Below are 20,016 nucleotides of genomic sequence, written 5' to 3'. Positions count from 1 at the left end.
CCAATACACCTTTTTGCTCGTTATCAAAGGACTGTTTCACAGTTTCAGTCTTCTGATAGTAAGAAGCCTTCTAATTGCAAGTTTTTGGATGGATGAGTAGTAGCAGCTTTTTCTTCCTGCCCACATCTACCCCGCGTCTCTCCTGCCTGAGGCAGTAACAAGCACTCTATAGTGGGTACGCAGTGGCCAACTTTAAAATAACACAAGTAAACAAACGCTGAGCTCCACGCTGAACAACTAAGGTATGTTGAAGGTAGCCTCCTAGGTATTAGGCATTCACTATTTTCCTCTTGTGTTCTAAAACTCCTCTCCCCAGATCTCGAGCAGACTCCTTTCTACCTATTACAAATTGAACTAGTTGCTCCTGCACAGCCAGAACTGAACATTCTTCTCCAGAAAAAAAAAAAAAAAAAAAAAAAAAAGAAGAGTTATGCATGGTGTCAGAAGCATCCATCAAAAATAAACAGCCATTATGATCTGCATTTTATTTGCTACCTGATATTCAGAAACACTTAAAGGTTCTGTAGCTCAAACCAAGCAAGGTTTGCGTCAATGGTCAGCCGGTAACCTAGCTTTCACACCTCATGGAGCAATCCGGATTTCCTTCACAGCTCCACAGCACAAAAAAAATCACATAAGCATCCTAGAAAAAGACGTTATTCAAGGTGGACGCAAAAGCTCCACAATTCTTAGTATTTCAAATTATATGCTCTTATCTCCAGCAGTATTTTAAGAGAAGGATAAAATACACTACAAATAAACAGGGCAACTGCCTCTCTTTAACGTTCTTGGCAGCTGTGAAGTACTTCAAGAAAATTCGTAACAGCTTGAGAGAGACCTCACGTATCCCCACATAGACCCAAATATTGTGCTGTCTCATCCTTTTGATGACACTCATGGTCACTTTGCTGCAATAATTTCTGCTGATCCTTACTTTGCTGATACTGTTGCGCTGCCCTGTTAGCAGCATCCACTCCCAGCTGCAACTCTTCCTTCTGCAGAGGACCTGTAAGGCCAGCCTGAGAGAAAAAGAAACCACAAGGGTCAAAAAATGTCAGCTTATTAATTTCAAATAACTCAATAAAAAGAAAACGAAAGAAATCAACAAAAAACAGTTCTTCCTTAAAACACGCTTAATGCCACATAGCTTCTGCAAAGGACACCACACACATGAGGAAGACAAACCAGATTCTCCACTCATATGGTGAAAGGCCGTATGCGTACAGCCTGATAGCTTTTACAGTATTAGAAGTGCAGTCCCATGAACACAGCAATTAAAGACCCAGCTTCCAGAATTATAACACATTTAAGACAAAGGAGACAACTTTGTTGGAAAAGGCTGCCTGTACATGAGCTACATGCTAGAGTGAAATTAGTACTTGCATAGTTTGCCATGAAGTGACACAGTGATGCTCCATTTTACACCTTTACACGGTAAAGATGATAATTCTCCAAAAGCACCAACAGACCACATTTATGTAACAAGACCGTTCTGGAAACACATGCAATCTGACTTTGTAGTTTAGAAAATGGCTGAACTTGTTTTTTGTGGCTCCTAAAAAACCTGGTAAAAATCTTCCCTAGAGACACCTCTGGGCAGCTATGGAGAGTTTCTGCCATGCTGAAGCTTGGCAGGACGTTTTTAAGAAGTCCCCGCTTTTCCAATTTTGTCTTAATTGTAGGTCCAAAGAAACACAGCTTGTGAAGATCTTTCTTCAGAGACAAGTGACAAATCTTCTTAATAACAACAGCTGCAGGGCCGTGCGCTGTGGAAGTCGTTGTACCCTCACAGAAGGGACTAACAGCAACACACACCCCTCAGCTCGCATCATTCATGCGGAACCCCAGCCTTCTCAGCCTCTCAACATGTCAGATGCTCTGAGCCCTTAATCAGTTTCTCAGCCCTCACTAGACTCGCTGCAGTATGTCCATGTCTCTTGTCCTGCAGAGCCTCAGAACTGGGAGCAGTACTCCAGCGGTGGTCTTCACCAGCATCAAGTAGAGGGGAGAGGATCACCTCCTTCAGCCTGCTGACAACGTTCTTCCTAAGGCGTCCCAGGACACTGCTGGCTTCCTCTACCACAAGGGTATATTCCTGGCTCTTGGTCAAGTCATTGTCCACCAGGACCCATTATCCTCCTTTGCAAAGCTGCCTTCCAGCCAGTGTATCCCCAGTCCGTACTTGTGCGTGAGGCGATTCCTTCCCCAAGTATGGGGCTTAGCATTTGTCTTTGTTGAACTTGGTGAGATTCTTAATGGCCTATTCCTCCAGCTGTTGAGGTGCCTCTGAGTAGCAGCACAACCACCTGCTGGTGTATTCACTGCTCCTCCCTGTTTCGTACAATCTGCAAACGTACAAAGGGTACACTCCGTCCCATTTTACAGCCATTAGTGGGTTGTTAACTAGTACTGGCCCCGGTACCAATCCTAGGGGTACAGCACTAGTGACTGGCCTCCAGCTGGACATCACACAGCTGATCACAACCCTTTGAGCCTGGCAGTTAGCTAGTTTTCAGCCTACCTCGCTGTCCACTTCGCCCATGCCTCAGCAGTTCGTCTGAGGATATTATGGGATGCAGCGTCAAAAGCCTTGCTGAAGTCAAGATATACATCCGTTGCTTTCCTCTCATCTACCAAGCCGGTCATCTCATTGCAGAAGGCTGTTAGATTGGTCAAGCATCACTGCCCCTTCAAAAACCCAACACTGAGCACTCCTAACCGCTTTCCTGTACTTTGTATGTTTGTTGATTGCTTCCAGGATTATTTGCTCCATCATCCTCCCAGAGGCTGAGGCGAGACTGACAGACCTGTAATTCCCTAGATTCTCCTTGCCCTTCAAGACACTGGGGTGGCATTCACGCTCAAGTCCTCAGGAACTTCCCTCAATCTCCCTCAACTTTTAGAGGCTGCCTAGAGTGGCCTCACAATCACACAGACCAGCTCCCTCAGCACCCACGAAGGCAGCCCACCAGCTCCCTTGTCCAAGTTGTTTCAATGGTCCCTAATTTGATCCTCCTCTGCTAAGGGGTAAGTCTTCCTCCCGAGACACCTGACCCTGCTTCCATCCACCTCTTGTATGCTTCCTTTTTCTGTTTGAAATGAGAAACTATGGTTAACCTTAGTTACAGAATCATTTAGGTTGGAAAAGGCTCTTAAGATCAAGTCCAACCATAAACCCAACACTGCCCAGTCCACAACTAAACTACGTCCCCAAGCACCACGTCTACAAATAGTGTACAGTGGTATTCCGCACAGTGGAAGTAGCGTATGCTTCTCTGGTAGGTGTTTCTGCAACACAAATATCCACATTTGGGCACTGATAATAGTAAAATGAGAGGGATGACACACCTATATTACAATGGTTCTATACAAATGTGAGTTAGTATTTTAAGGTTTGGTGAAAGTATTTTAATTATATATATATATACACATACAAGCATTATACTGGCCTTTCATATGCAGAGATGAAAACTAAATGATATACATGCTTACTGTATGCTTCTCTCTACTAGTGTTAACTTTTTCAAACCAACACTAAACTGTAAGCAGGTAATTAGCAAGTGATTAGTATGCAGTGGTATGGTAAAGGGGGGCAGGGGGAAAACCTCCTGGATCAGGGTAATCTAGACTTTTCCATACCTCCTGTTTCTGTTGTCTGTCACTCAAAAACTGCTTGAAATACCAGTCACAATTTTCACGTAGCAATCCTCGGAGTCCCAGGGCTGGCGTTGCCATAGCTTCATACAGTGCTAATGCATCTCCTTGTTCCAAAGCTAGGTCAATCTTTGATATGGCTGCATGTGCTAGCAACAGTAAAGCAGAGTTTTGAGAGAAACATTAAATGAGGAAGTCCCATGGTTTATATAACCTACTGCTCAAAAAGAAATACTCTTAGACCTGATAGACAGCAAATTAGGTATGCAATCCAAATGGAAGACTCTCAAAGTCAACTGCAAAGTAGTACTTTGAAAAAGGGGCTGAAGTTGGGAAATAGCATCCATTACTCAAGTTGAAAAACTTGGGGGGGTGGGCAGCAACACGGACAATCCATTTCCTAAATGAAGGGTAACAGAAGCCAAAATGAACTCAGCTTACAATTATGTACTAATAAGAAGTTAAAAAAAAAAACAAAAAACCCAAAAAACCAACAAACCAAGTAAAACAAACACACAAAAACCCCAGAAAAACAGGGCAGCTGCCTTCCACTTTTGTTAGCACTACAGAAAGCAAGAACAAGCAGAGGTATTGTTTTCCAGTACTCTTTTAATTAAGACTATTACTTCAGCATGATACCTACTGTTCACTTTATTGATGTTTCCCTGAATTTCAGCTTGAGTCAAAAGTTCCTCATACACATCTCTCTCTCTCTCTGAATTTTCAGAGGCAATCTGAAGATGAAATAAAAAGTAATTAGTGTTTCTACAGTTTCCTTTGCTCTTATAGATTGTTTCATTGAAAAGGTCAGGGAGGATAACTGTATCTATATAGAGTTGTGACAGGTCATAGATAGGCTACTTCTACACAAGCAAAAAGAAGCCCTAGAAGTAAATGCATATAAAGTAATATACTCATACTCTGGAACAGACAACCTAGAAACACCTTATTTCAATGTAATGGCTCTGTATGAACACACAGGAGAGCTCCAGAGCACAGAAAGCAGTACACATAGCTAGGCACTTGATACACAGCGTTCTAAACCAACACTGACCCCCTTCTGACAGCATCAGTCAGTTTTGCTCATCATTTCATCGCTCAGAAAACATATTTATATCATATGACAATGCAGGGATAACACTGCCAACATAGAAAGACGGACGTTAATTCTGCATCCGTGTGGCCCGTATTTCAGACGGCTAAACAGTCACACAGCCAACTGCTGCTGTCTTCTACAACAGGAAGATTGGGGAACACACCAGAATACCACCAGGAGTAAACCCATCTAACACTATACACACAGGACTGTAACACACATTCTGTGAATTCTCCACAGTTTACACTGCAATACAAAATTGTAACACATGCAAACAGATGGTTTGAAAGAAGAATTGATCTACCCTGTTTTTAGCATTCTCCATCTTGTCTTGCTTTGCTCTGTAGAGTGTGTCTTGGTAAGTGGATTCCAGTTGATCATCAAGATTTATTAGCATGGCATTAGGGTTCTTCATGGCCATGAGAGTGTCAGCTGGAACCTGATGGTCGATTGCTTCATTAATGGCAATGACAGCAGCATGTACTGAAAAACAAGTCGCAGTGTGCCAGTTAGTCCCAAACACAACAGCTCTGTTAAAAACTGAGAACTTAATTGGCAAGGGCAGAAGAATTACCTGGAAATACTGGGAAGCAAGAGAATTATCAAAATACCTCTCAATCCATCATTTGTTCTTGACAAAAAAGTCAGCCTACTTCCTAGCACAATACTGTAGCTAGTTAGATCATCATGCTCCAGAAAGAATAAAAATACACAAGGGAAGGAAGAAAACCCTCTTCCCAGTCTTCCAAAAGGCCTATCAAAAGGACTGTACTGTCTTACAACAGGGGGCACTAAAACTAACACCAAAAAAAGAAATACCTAATCTCCTAGTTTGACTAATTGCAGAAAACAAAACTACAATTTTTCTTACATGCTGCTTCGTCCACAGAAAGTTCATTTGCAAGAATTCCACCAATCTTGCTGAAGGCAGGCATCTGAATACCATACTTCTCCAGTTCAAGCCTCATGTTACTGATTTCCTCCTCTGAAACACACATTAAAACAGTGTTATATGGGCTTAAACACATCAGGAATCAGCCCTGCTATACCAACAACTATTGCCAAAAAAAATGTCTGATAACCACAATAAATTACAATTACTGTTTAAATAATACTTTGACTATAACTCAGTAAGTGAAACAAAATAAATGAGAACTGATAGACATTTTGCACACTTTCCTAAATCTACATTTCTCCCAGATTCTCATATGAGAATATACTAGTCTTTCTCAGCAGAAAACCACACGTGACTCACAAGGAGCTGGAAACAGACTCTATTCTGCGATGCCTCAACTACAGCTGCCAACAGGTCAGGAAAATGCACAGGTAATATTTCAGCATTCCTCTGCGCCCCGCCCCCCCCCCCCCCCCCAAGAGTCTATGCCAGAAAAGCAAACAGAGGATATCAAGACATGCTGCTGCTATATGTAGCAATACCATGTAACTCAAAAAGAGAGTTGACAGTTTAGCATTTTATAGGTGCAATCAACAACTGTTCTGCAGGATAATGGAAGTTTATATACCTTTTAAATGAAATGTGTGTGCTCAGGTGGGAACCTCACTAATGCAAAACACAGAATTTGACACTTTTGCACAAAATCAAGGAACTGAAACCTTGAGGTGGCACGTGGATGTGATACTTTGTGCTGGAATCTCCTGTTGCAGATCAGCTGGCAAACTCTTACTCAGCTAACGGCACCTCTACTTTAAAATCAAGCGAGATCAGAACCATCTACCAAAACTCCTCCCAGAGGAATGGAGCCAAGGTTTAAATGTCTTACAACAACAGCAAAAAAAGAGGCCGTTACTTGCAAAACTAATGATTAGCAAACCAACAACCTGGCTCAGAAGTACTCAAATCGATCCTTTTTTCTTAAATTTTCTTAAATTACTAGCCATTAATTTTGAATTTAATTTGCATTTAGGATATCAACATTAGCCATCCTTTAACTGATCTATACAACACCTAGTAGAATATGAGGTAAAGACAGCATATGTATCAGCGGGAGTTTCAGTTGGTTGGGTTTGGGTTTTGGTTCTGTTTTTTTTACCTGTGAAGTCCACCTTCCCATATAAATCCTGAATCTGAGGGGCAAGACCCAGTTTGAACAGGTACAGGCTAGAACAGAAAATAAGCAAGTAATTAGAACTAGTCATTTTTCCCTGTGCTTCTGACAACGACACAGGTAGTTTTTAGGAGATACAGATTCAAGAAGCCACTCAGGTAAGCCCACGTAATGCCTCGTAATCACCAAAAGAGTGAGCTGACTCCCCTCCTCCCCTCAGCCGCACATAACTAATAACTGGCCCACCACTCTGAAGTCTTGACAGAATTACAGAACAGCTGAAGCTAGGAGGGGGCTCTCAAGTTTGTCTTGTTCAAGCTCCCTCCTCAAACAAGGTCACAGAAGACCAGGTTCCCCAAGACCATGACCAGATGGCTTTTGAGTATCTCCAAGGGAGGAGACTCCACAACTTCTTTAGGCAATTTGTGCCACTCCTTGGTCACTCACACAGTAAATAAAGTGTTTTCTGATGTTCAGAGGGACACTCCTGTGCCTCAGTTTGTGCCAGCTGCCTCTTGTGCTGTCATGGGGCACCACTGAAAAGAGCCTGGCTTCAGCTCCTTTGCTGTCCCATCAGACAGCTGCACACACTGATGAGATCCCCTTGGAGCCTTCTCCTCTCTATGCTGAAGAGTCACAGCTCTCCCAGTCCTTCCTCACAGGAGAGTGGCTCTGGTCCATTAATCATCTTAGTGACCCTTCCTCCAGCTCTCTCCAGCGCGTCCATGCCCCTCTCATGCTGGGGAGCCCAGAACTGGGCACAGTACTAACTGGACGCAGCACTGCAGGCATGGCCTCACCAGCGCTGAGCAGAGGGAAGGCATTTGCTCAGCTGAGCTGGCTTACTGAAATGCTGTTAAAGTATCCACTTGGAGCCTGACCAGGAACAGGATGGCTACACGGGAGGGGTGAACCCATACAGCTCAGGACAAATGGGGCTGGGGAAGGAGAAGCAACTCCTCTCCTTTTTGCCTGTCATACCAGCTCAGCACAGATCGTGGAAAGGTACCCTCTGTTAAAATATCTGGTAATACAGGAACATTAAAAATAAACTATTAATAAAGTAAATATACATTCCTTTGGTAAACTCAGTTTTAACATGATTGGAAAGGAAAACAGAGGGTAAGCACAACCTCAACATGACAAATATAAATCTCCAATCTCTATAAATCTAAGCAGCTCCCCCCCCCTCAAAAAAAAAAAAAAAAAACAAACACCAAAACAGAACACAAACAGCAGGCAGGAACACTTCTGACCTATGGACTGTCAACAAAACCACATTCTAGATCTTTATTTCTTAACTGGAATATACTTCAGCACCAAGCCTGAAAAAAGAACAGGTTTTTTTTATAAAAAAATATCCTTTTCCACATTTATTTTTACATGTCAGAGTTCTCTTCTTTCCTTGAAAAATAAAATTACTTAAACTGATAAAATCCTGAGGAGGCTGCCTTTGCAGAGAAATTTGGCTACAGAACATTTCAGCCAAAAAGGTTAGCAATTGAAAAAAAATTAAAATGTATGGAAAAAGTATTACTAGATGAAAGATTACAGATTAAATTCTACAGTCTTAACTACTGGGACTGTTTGCATCTATTAATTTTGCTCCATGAATTCATTTTCTTTTCTTAATTATGATCTAGAAAGATCACAGCAACGGCAAACTTAATTTTCTTGGGAAGCTCGGTAATTGCTCACAATTCAGGCTACTAGGGGGGCGGGAACAGCCGGGATATAACAAAGAACATGTAACAAGAATATATGCCAGCCAACCCCGGCATAAAGCAGCTACAGTAGCTATTAGAAAGCTGCCAGCAAGGGAGGAACTCTGCTGTAACCTGAACAAAAAGGAGCATTAGTTTTGACCGTGGCAGCGTACTCCTCACTGCTTTATAAACTCCAAATGACTTATTCTACAGAGATAACTCATTTTAGATCTAAAGCTGGGATCAAGCTCACTTCTATAGTAATCACAACATACTTGACTGGTTCTTTTTCCTTCAGCATCTGATCTGGCCACTGCCCAAGGCAAAATACCGGCTTCATGTATCTTTGCTCTGACCTGCTAAGATTGTTTGGCTAGAGAATTCACCCTCATCCAGCCTTCAGTTCACTCCTCTCCCCTCCCACCCTTCAGCTTTGCAGAAAGACATCGGAAGCAATTAGATTTCTGCCTAGCACGCCTTACCTGAGTGCATGAATACAATAGATACAGCGTGGCATGTTCTTGCGATCATAGATATCTGTAGTTTCTGGGTAGAATATCTAAAGATAAAACAAAGTTAGCAGTCTGAATTACACTCACACACAACTGTGATAAGCCCAATTCTTCTGCAGCACACTAATGAAACAGCCCGCAGAACAAAACTCTCTGAGCTTCTCTGCCCTAGCCCGACATTCCTCCTGCTTTAAGTGCCAGCCAGTCCTTTCTTTTGCTCCTACCACCCAAACCAGGGTGCCCCTTTTCCTGCCCAGGTCCTATTACACATGGACGAGTACACCCCTTCTTCCATGTGCCCACCAAGATACCGGGTCAGGAGGCATTAGCAAGGACTTTGGTGAAAGCCAAGAGATTGAAAAAAAAAAAAAAAATACTTGCAACAGAACAGAGAAAAGAGGATTTTGTTTGGACTAAATGTGGTTGAGAAGCAAAAGACAGTGACAAAGGCAAACTGAGACCAGCACTGAGGTGCTCTGCACACTACACTGTCAGGCAGCTGGACCCAAAAGCTTTCAGACAGCCTCAAATGCAAAGCGCGTCAAAGTTTAACACAAGGGGCTAATATTGAAATGTCTATTCATTCGAAAGTGCTGACAAGGTACGTTATGTTCTAGTCACTGGGAGGATACATTGCTGTTGCCTATGAGCAGAAAATAGCATTGCTCTTTCTGTAAAGGCAAGAGCAAGCGAAGGACCCTCACAACTCCACAGTATCAGTTCCCTGGCTCTGCTGCATGGGAAAATACTTTAAACACCAGTATCTCTTTGTCAATGTACTGGATGCCAGCCCAGTTTCTTTAACATATCCTCACACATTTATCTCCCCCTCAAAACTCACTTAGACCTGAAAATCTTGGCTCATACCTGACACTTACAACTCTCTCTGTCTAGCTACCTCCTCATTTATTTTCACCTAACAACCTTAACAGTGTATTTCAGCATCTCCTAATCCTAAATTTGTTCCTGTAAAATCATCATAAATCCCAGCAAGGCTCAACTAGTAAATCTCAACAAATTATTTCAAAATCTTTGCCAAGAATAAAGTGTTCAATTTGCAAGCCTGTATGCAAACAAAACATACATCAGATTAAACTACGCAATGTTGGTTTTGGAGAGGCTAAGCATAACACAGCCTACAAAAAAAAAAAAACATGTTAAAAAAAATTACTTACTCTCCATGTATGCAACTTTACTATCAGCACTACCCCACTTCCAGATATTTTTAGGCAACAGTGTTGATTAGCTCAGAGGAGTTTATCTGGACATTCCCCTAGTGAAGCCAATAATTTATATTTGATTAAGCTACACCAGGAATGTTTCAACTTGATGTGAAAGTTTCATAGAGAAATAGATAACACTATTTTCTGTTGTGTTGCTTCTTTTAGCATAGATTTCTAAAAAAGCTTCCACAATCAAACTGTAGCTCAGATACTGCTCAAAAGAATGCCTGGCAAGAACTATGTAACGCAGATGTTATGCAAGATTAGTGACATTAAGGATACGGTACAGAAGGAGGAGTTATTTTGCTCCTAATCACACTCACACATATAGCAGAATGAAAACTTTCAGCAAGTTTTAGGAGAGAATTTCTATAGGGACGTCAATCTAGAAAATGAAGAATTAACTAGAGGAAGTCTGCTGATTTTTGTACAACAGAAAATGCTTCCATGGAACGTAAGGTTTTTCTAAGATTATTTATCTGCACGTACGACATAGAAATTACCTTGGGGAGACCAATCTCAGCCATGGCATTCAGCCACTGGATTACGTTATCTGTGTGCCGGAAGTGGAGACCAGTTGCCTAAAATAAAAATAGGCAACAACGATGAGAGCAGTAAGAAATAAAATACCACAGCTGCCAAGAATGGCAGGGAGGTTCATTAAGATGGATAATGAAAATGGTACTCTTACAGAAAAGAGGTCAGAAGTCTTCTATGTACAATTACATTGATTGTTTACAACAAGTTCTTTCACATGAGTGCATGCCCAGATATAAAGCCAAGAGCCCACCCCCTCTCACTTAATCGTTGTTCTAGAGTAAAGGTGGAGTTTCTCAGGTAATACTATTATAAACTAACTTTCCGCTTATTTGCACACTGTACCTCTATGTGCACATTTTCCTATTTTAGATGTCTACCTAAAGTAGTATCTATGGCCAACAGCTCTCACCTTGTATCTAGTTTGTTCCCTATCATAGATTTTCTTCACAGAAACTACTTTAGGGGAGAAGAAGTTTCCAAGTTTGGCCAGGTAGACTCCATTTCTCAATCCTTCTTCCAGCTCTGTTGTGGGAGGCAGCTCCTCACTCAGACAGGCCTCCATCCATCTGGAAGAGCAAGAACAACAAACTTGGTCACATGCGTGTATTTTCAGTTTGTGAACAGAACTCCATGCTTAACAAGTTTCATACTGCTACTGCTGTCATATTCTAGCCTACTATTTGCTTAGCACTAGGGGCTGAAAGTGGGTATAGCACTACCACACAGTCTGTGTGATTAAGATGCTAGTCAGTAACACTTCAGACAAAATATTAAGTACAGAGCTCAGCAGCCAGAGTTTCACATGTAATTAAGATACTGTCTCACCATATGTGTTTCTCCATCAGCCCATGATTTAGCTGGTACTGGTCTAGATACAGTGGCCAACCTGTCCTTTAAACTAATTTAAATCTTCCTCTTGAGTACAGGCTACTCTCACTAAGTATTCGCTAGTTATTTCATGACGCTACCACTTACTCAAGCTCTTTTAGCTGATCTCGTAGAGAGGCCCTACAGCATTGTTATCAAGTCTACCTTTCTGACCTATATATTTTCTCCCGCCCTACTCTACATTTTAAACATGAGGGCGGAGGGGGAACCAGAACAGGCATTCCTCTCCTCCTAACAGATCTTCCCTTATCTCATTATTATTATTATTTCCTTCCATCTCATTTAATGGTGTCACATATCCTCCTGACAAAAACAAAGATTACAGCAGCATGTAATTTGAAAAGTCGCTGTTCTCCAACCAGAGGTGCGCCCTGGTATTTCTCCTACCTGAGGCTGTATAATGCAAGCTACACACTGTCCTCCAAAGACAACACGCTCCCTGGCTGTGCTGTTGTCTGAAAAAGGGAGCTGCTCGGCCGTGGGCCGCTTTGTAACGCGTCTTCCCTAGATCACACCTCGCTTGCGACAGAGCCCTACAGCTCTTGCAGGACAGGCGAGCCTTGGATCAGTGAAGATCGCAGAAAAGTGGCCCAGAACAGCAGTAGCCCATATCATGAAACAGAGCAAGGGCAATGATTTGGCTCACGGGGATGGTAAGTCCACATTACTGGGACTATCTTAAAGACAGGCAAGTAGAGGATCCTGCTTGCACCCAATGAACAGAATTTTAATATTCTCAATACTGTTTCAGATGCATGCCTAACTGTAAACTATTTAGCTTCACATGAATCCAAAAATAACAGGAAAACACCATACTGGGTGCGTAACTGTAGTAATTAACACAATTTCACAGAAATCAGTCCTGTAAAACAGTCGGGAAAGCTATGTGGCTCTGTTGACCAACCAGAGCCGCAGACATTTCACATCTGCAAGGTGTGAGGTTTCATGCCTCCTAATATTCTGATTAAAATCAAGCACTGTACATACATACAAAAACCAGCTCATACGTACTAAGAACTAAGACTACTCCAAGCAGTGTTTTCATGGGGATTCATTGACTAGTGCTGTTTCTAATGGATTTTGGCATAAATACGTGCTATGCCCCCCTCTTTCAGTTCTCCAGGAAGTAAATACAAAAACTGAGGCTTCAAAATCAGAGAATTAGAGAATTACACCAATATTAGAATAACTGTAACCCATAATTAGCACACATGTGGTCACAGCTTGAGTAACAGGACTGTTCAAATAATCTAGGCTTTAGACATGGTTAAATATTAGGTCATTGATCTAGATTTTCTACAGACTGGGAACTGTATCCTAGAAGACAACTGTGGCACTGAAAAATGCGTAATGAGTACAGCACACAATGAATTAAAAGTTTAAAGCTGTAAGAATTACTATTATGATGGGGTGTATACAAAGGGGAACAGTAAAGGCAGGCACTACTGTTCTTTTGTATACAACTCTGATGAGACTAACCTCGTCACTGTGGCCTGCATTTTTTCAAACTGGAGAGCAGGAATAAGATAGGAAAGAAATCTGTGATTAGCTAAGACAAAACTTCACAGTGAGAAGCCTGAACAATGCAGTGCATTCAGTTTGTTGAAATAAAAGTCTGAGATGCAGCTTGGTGCTCTGACAGTCCTTTGGTAGCAGATTGTAATCAGCCTGTTCCACCTTTTCTGATAAAAAGCACCAAATCTAAGGCAGGAGTGTATGACCTACACATGAATCGGCTTCTGCACCACCAATTTTCAGCCCAGCATGCAAGGCTCAATGGAAAGCACTAAGAATTATTTAACCTGCAATATCCAAGAAGATGACCAAGTGAGTAACCAATCTTTTTGAACTGAACAATAAAATATGATCATTTCTTTACAGTAATTTAGAAAAGAAGTATTATAAACATAAAACTTAATTTGCATTCTGTGGATATTTTTGCACAGTTTAGTCTTGTTCTCAAATACAGAACACTCTAGCAGTACACAACAGATATGAGACGTGTTCAAATTCACTGTGGCCAGTTTTTCATCTCTCCTGAGAAGGCAGTAAACTCCATTTCTAATTATAGAAGACAGGCAGCTGTTAGTGAAAATGAAAAATCTCACAGGCTGCAGTATTTTAACAGTCAAAAGAAAGATAACTTTAACTAGTGCAAATATGCAGTTTTAGACAATCTCAACCATCTTATCTGTATTCAGTTTCAACTCTCTAAGGTTCACTTTATTTAACCTACTACAGAGCTGTTACCCTACCACAGCTCCTCCATTTTCATGCCTATTAGCATCAACCGATGGCTTGCAAAAACATACGTTTCAGATGAATGTATGTCTTCACTATTCAAACTCAAGGGGAATGCCAGTCAAGTTCTCATGTCTGAATATGTTACTACTCCATCTCTCCCTACTCGAAATGTTAGTATACAGTGGTCTCATAGTGCAAAGTGGCCATCCATCTATCTGCCTTTTGAGATAAACAAGCCAGTGTTCTTAAAGCCACAAAAAAAGGCATAACACTAGTGCTTTCTTCTTTGCACTAACTCTGTATTTGCCTAAAGGTACAATTCAAACACATCTATTTTGCTCAGCTGCCACTAATCCTCAAATGGTCTTTTCTATTAGTGCAAGTTAAGATCAGCTGTAACGATTCCAATGCCTACATCCAAGAGCATCTGAAAAGTGACTGTAGAGCAAATACAGCGTGAAGTCCTCAGATTTTTAATTCATCCCTCTTGCACTTCTGAGGGTTTTTTTAAAGATCTAATCCCTGATGCTGCTTTCCTATCTGTGGATTCTGCAGCAGACAGTTATTCTTACAGCTTCATTGTTGAGGGAATACTCATGATTCAGTAGAGGTTTTACAAACAACTGGATTTCACCCATTTCCTTGGTTATTCAGATTGTTTTCAATATCTGCATTCCTCTCCAGATAACACAGAAGAATGTGAAGTTACTTCAAAAGAAAGACTCACTAACATTCCATAGCTGCTCATCACAAAGTACCTACAATCAGCCACTGCTACAATCCCCAAACCTACCTCTGTTCTGCTGATTCTTCCATCTGAATGCAAACAACTTCTCAGTTTTATGACCCACCCCCTCTGCCCAGGAAAACATTTTCCTCTCACTTGGCTTCTCTACAGCTCCAAGCAGAGGTGACACCTTTGAAAAGCTAACACAAGCAAGAAAAAGGTGCCACGAAGCTTTTCAATGAGGTTGCCACAGGAACTAATCACAGAAACAGGTCAGCAACCAGATGTCTCCAACAGACCCAGTGGTGGAGATTTCAGGAGAGCCTGGAAGGAGGGGGGTGAGAAAAGGGAAACTACGCATTTCTCAGGAACTCTCAGCACTCACAAAAATCAACAGCAATAAACAGTTTCATGTTCCTGCTGACAGCCCTCCCACAGCAGGGAGTGGTTTCTGCAGGAAACTGGCAACGCACCAGATTTTCCAGCTTCTGCTGGCTTCTCATTCTCCAGCCGTCTCACTTCTAGTCTTTCCCAAACCCCAAAACCAGAATAAATTTCCAAATTAATGTCTCAGAAAACTCTTCATAAGATGTACAACGTGACAATTCTAGCCTCTGCTCTGAATGTCCAGATTACAAAGGCTCTGTGTGCAGAAACTTTGAATCAGCAAACAAGTAGCTGGCTGGAATGGCTGAGACAAACCATAAAAAAAATGAATGGGCCCTAGCACTACTGATGGAAGTGGGACACTGCAACACCACATGGTGGGGTACAGAGGGAGAAAAACTGCCCCTCCAAAGAAAAAAAAAGGAAAAAAAAGTGGATACTCTGCAGAAATCAAGAAGTATCCTTTCATATTCTGGAGAAGCACCTAAAATTATTTGGAAAGGTATATAAAAATGACATTTCTAAGCCTCAAGTCTCACACACTCTTTGGGGGTTCTACTCACTTTCCGAAACAGCTGTGAAACATCAGAGGACTGATTTATATGCTGGTTGATAGCACCTGACTAACTGGAAATAATAATTACAGTCACTGCCTGGTTTATTTATAGAATCACAGAACAGCCCATGTTGGAAGGGACATTGAAAGATCACCTGGCCCAAGCTCCCAAGGAAAAGGGAGCCCAGGTGAGATTACCTAGCACCCTGTCCAGTTGCGCATTGAAACCCTGCAGCAATAGGGACTCTACCACATCCCTGGGGAGGTTGTTACAGTGGTTGATGCCACTGCAAAAAATTTCTGTCTTGTATCAAGATGAAAACTCTCCCAGTGCAACTTACACCCACTGCCCCTCATCCTCTCCACGTGGCTCCCTGTGAAGAGCGTGCCTTTATTCTCTTTGTAGCTGCCCTTTAAGTACTGGAAAGCTATGATGAGGTGCCCCTGAGCCTTCTCTTCTCCAGGGTGAAAAGACCTAACTCTCTCAGTGATTCCTCACAGGGCAGGTTCTCCAGCAGCCTGATCATCTTCATGGCCCTCCATTCACATATGAGAAAGTCACCAGTTAGCCAGCAGATGACGTGCAGCCATGTTCTCTCCCACCTTGCCTTTTTGCTCCTTGCCATCTAACTCGGGGGGGAAAAAATAGGAAGACTGTTTATGCAAAGCCTGTAAGGTACAGAAAACAAATACAACCCGAAGGACATATTAAGGGAGTAAGGAACTGAGTCAAAGCACAAGTTACAGAAAGCAAACCAGTTCAGCAAGTTCTGACAGGAGTTCAGTACTCAATATGAACAGCTTACAAGTTCTATGCAGTAAAGGGACGGGAGCGCAGAAGGCATCAACTCGGGACACGTACAAGTCATAGATGGCAGGGGCTACACGTCAGAAGAGTTCCAAATAAGATACAAATCAAAATATCCATATTAGAGAAGCTTCCACAAGGCAAAAGATGCTCAGTCCCTCTAGTTCAAGTGAAAATAGTAGTAATAACCTCAGAAAGTCTCATAGACCTTATATTTAGTACTTCAGGTATAGTGCACTTAAACAATAAATAACAATTTTGAACTTGAAAAAGTGCGTTTGCGTGTATAGGAAGTTGTTACTTTGAGCCCAGTTTAGCCAGGAAAGAATTAGCTTTCCTGCAAGCTTCTCAACAGTCTCCTACAGTACGAGTCTTAGTACCATACTTTCCTTTATAATGTGATATACATACATTGTTTTGTGACTTTGACTGTGCTGCCTCAACCCAAACTTCACAGAATCTCTGAGGCTGGAAGGAACCTCTCGTGATGTAGTCCAACGCTTTCCCACCTAACAAGCCCGTTTTGCCCATTCCTCCTCAGTGGGGCAAGAGCTTTCTGTAACATCACTTCCATGCCTTAGATCATTACAACCAGACTCCTGAGAGGACCAAGCTACTCCAACCCTGAAAGAGTCCAAATGCTAGCAACAGGGTTCATAATACCCTGCCAAGAGACTTACTGGAGCAACAAAAAACCCCACCCACTTTGTTCAACCCAGGAAGACCTAAAATGAAAGTAGAAGGGACATGCAACCACATCATTTAATACCTTACTGAAGGCCACAGAGGCGTTCCGTTTAAGCATCTCCATAAAGTAAGATAAATAGCCCATAATTAGAACATAAGCTGTCTCAATGTACTCATACCTGTTTCAACAGGTTCCTAAGTGGGTGTTAATATAACTACAAAACTAAGGCAATTTACATACAATAATGCTCTGGCTTGGTGCGGCATTGCTTAACCATTTGCTAGGCCAGAGGACAAAGCCACGTTTTCAGAAAGCATTACGCAGTACCTTTTACATTTAAAAGCTCACATACTCATATTAAAATTAACACCTGTCATCCTTAAAAGGCAGAAATCAATGCAGAATTTCCAGACGAACAAGAGGAAAGCACTTCTCACGTCTCGTGGCGGGTAGGGGGGGGACACCTGGTTGATGGGCAGCAACCTCTGCTCCCTTCAGCCATAAGGCATCAGAACAACATGCCATCAATACGCTTTCCACAGAAACCTTCAATTCTTTTTTGCTACTGCAGCAGTTTCCAAAACCTTCCCTCCCTCTTGCCAGCACACAGAAGAGAATTTTTAACGCAGAATCAGTTCTTCACTCAAATTTAATCACATGACTGCATAGGTAATGTTGGACTCTCCAATTTTACTGAAGCTATTTCAAAGTAATCATTGCACCTTTCTAATCAGTCCTACAACCGCAAAATACAGATCACCCTCCTAGAAAAAGGATCCTTGAATATCTACATGCAGCTGCTACCACCAGCTGCCATTTAGAGCCAGGCCTTCCTGGAGAAGACACAACACCAAAAACGTAACATCAGGTACCACCAGGCAGCCAGGCTCAAGTAATCCATCTTCAGACTTTTATCATAAACCAGTTTTAACCAGAACTGGAGTTTAGACAAAGGGGAAGCTTAACATCGATCACACATTTTGCTCTCACACTTGTGAAAACGTCAGAAGCCTGGCTAACTCCGAGACAATGGAAAAAAATAGGGGAAAGAAAGAAAAAGTCACTCTTTTCCTCGCAAACTTATTATAGATAAGTCTGAGGAAGAAGAACTAGCAACCCATCTCCCCAGAAACTGTTGCAACAATACTCAATTTAATAAACAAAAATAGCAGAGCAGACAATAAAAAAACTGGACAAAACTTGCAAGCAACGCCGCTCGCTTCATGACAGGGCTGCCACAGTTTTGTTCCAGCAAAAAACCAAAACAGAACATGACATAGAAAACACAGAAGGCATTAACAGTCAAAAATAAAAACAAGTAACCCTTATCAAGCAACGAGGAAAGCTCACTTCTTGATCATTACTAAGTAGTAGTAATTTCAAGGTAAAATTAGTCACTTGCAGAGGCCAGAAATAACTTTTTCTAACATTCAGCTGGCCTAGAGCTTCAAGACAATGGCTCTTCCTTTCACACACAGACCTAGCCAGTGACATTGTCAACTCTGAGACCAGACTGCAGCCCAACACGCCATCCAGGTCTGCACCCAGTGGTCGCTTCCACCATGTTGGCCTCAAGAGTACTTCAGTACTGGTAGCCATTAAGAACTCTAAGATAAAGTACATAACACTAACATCACGCTAAAGGATAACCAATACCCTTCATATCAGTCTGCTACCAATACCAAGTGTTGGCTGAAGCGCAGTTGTCCACAGGACCACAACACATTCTGCTTATTGCACACCTCAGCAATTTCATTAGCAGGAAAGCTGCAAAGTGAACCTCAACGCAAAATTCTGAGCCTCTGGTTTGGGAGCACTAGCCACAGAGTTCTTGATCACGGGCCAGAATCACGGGAATCTTCTCTTTGCCAGCATGTCAGTGCCACAGCCCTCGCTTGCTTCTAGTGGTCCCCTACCAACTCCATCTCAGAAGGGTGTTGTCTCCTCCTTCAAGGAGGCTGAATATGCTTTATCTCCTGAAGGAGGTCTAGAGGTGGACTGGAAGGACACAGAGCTTGATTCTCTTTCCAGGCACGTATGATATTTATCCTCCACTCTTCGTAACGCTGTCTGTATACTATACCAATATATTTTAATGAGCAAAGCAAGCCTGCCTAGACTTGTGCTCTGCTAACACAGACAGTCTTATGCACAGTTACTGTCTTACACATCTTCTCAAAACCATGAAATAGGCACGCTATTTGCCCAAGATTGCTCTTCAAACACAGCCTCAAGAGGTGATCTCCACGTGCATGCTCACACGGTGGGTACAAATTCTTGAAACAAGGTGATCTTTTTGTGCTTTCAAAGCAACCCTATGGGTATTCACCCATTGCCTGCTGCTATATCCCTATACAGACAGAAAGTGCATCTTACGCTCTTCACTTCTTCTAATCTCACAATACCCAAAATTAAACAGAAAAAAAATGATGCAATTTGAATGGATGTACTGAAAATGCCATGAAGAACTTCAAGAGTTATTTCCAGTTCCTTCCCCTTTCAAGTGTTCACCCCCTAACATCTAAAATGTAGGCAACTCCAGGCAGCACTGCTCAGCCTGCACCGGGACGTGGAGAGGCACCTGGCTGCTGTCAGAAAAGGGACTGAAGAGCTGCTCAACCATTAACTGTGGTTGGAACTTGGAAGCTGTGCAAAAGCTACACGTAGTGTTTAGCAACAAAACTGCTGACAAAAAAAAAGCTTCAAAGGTCTTTCTCAAAAACACCCAACTCATTTATACTCTTGGAAGGTATTCACAGCACAATGATTACTGGCACTCTTGAGAAGGTTCTTAAGAGTCCAATACCATGTGTAACAAACACCTGTGTGTCAACATAAACAGTACAGGTGTCCTTTGCTGTGCAAACAGAGGTCAGAGAGCACACTGGACTCCTTCAGCCTGTTAACAGCATTCATGGTGT

At 42.1% G+C, this 20,016-nt stretch overlaps 1 protein-coding gene across 4 annotated transcripts in view; it reads right to left on the bottom strand.

The window, feature by feature from the left end:
• IQGAP1 (IQ motif containing GTPase activating protein 1) overlaps positions 1-20,016 on the bottom strand; it is an 80,515-nt gene that overhangs the window by 43,240 nt on the left and 17,259 nt on the right. For all 4 annotated transcript variants that reach the window (XM_056347425.1, XM_056347426.1, XM_056347427.1 and 1 more), the window contains exons 3-11: positions 11,207-11,363; positions 10,761-10,838; positions 9,005-9,081; positions 6,802-6,869; positions 5,622-5,735; positions 5,055-5,233; positions 4,298-4,388; positions 3,640-3,803; positions 935-1,019 (exon numbers count right to left, since the gene is read on the bottom strand). In XM_056347425.1, coding sequence (XP_056203400.1) covers positions 935-1,019; positions 3,640-3,803; positions 4,298-4,388; positions 5,055-5,233; positions 5,622-5,735; positions 6,802-6,869; positions 9,005-9,081; positions 10,761-10,838; positions 11,207-11,363 — 1,013 coding nt within the window. The remainder of the gene's footprint in view (positions 1-934; positions 1,020-3,639; positions 3,804-4,297; positions 4,389-5,054; positions 5,234-5,621; positions 5,736-6,801; positions 6,870-9,004; positions 9,082-10,760; positions 10,839-11,206; positions 11,364-20,016) is intronic.

This window comes from Falco biarmicus, chromosome 7 (genome assembly GCF_023638135.1).
Source record: "Falco biarmicus isolate bFalBia1 chromosome 7, bFalBia1.pri, whole genome shotgun sequence".
NCBI lineage: Eukaryota > Metazoa > Chordata > Aves > Falconiformes > Falconidae > Falco > Falco biarmicus.
The sequence above is the reverse complement of the archived record's forward strand: the minus strand, read 5'-3'. Positions and strand labels throughout refer to the sequence as shown.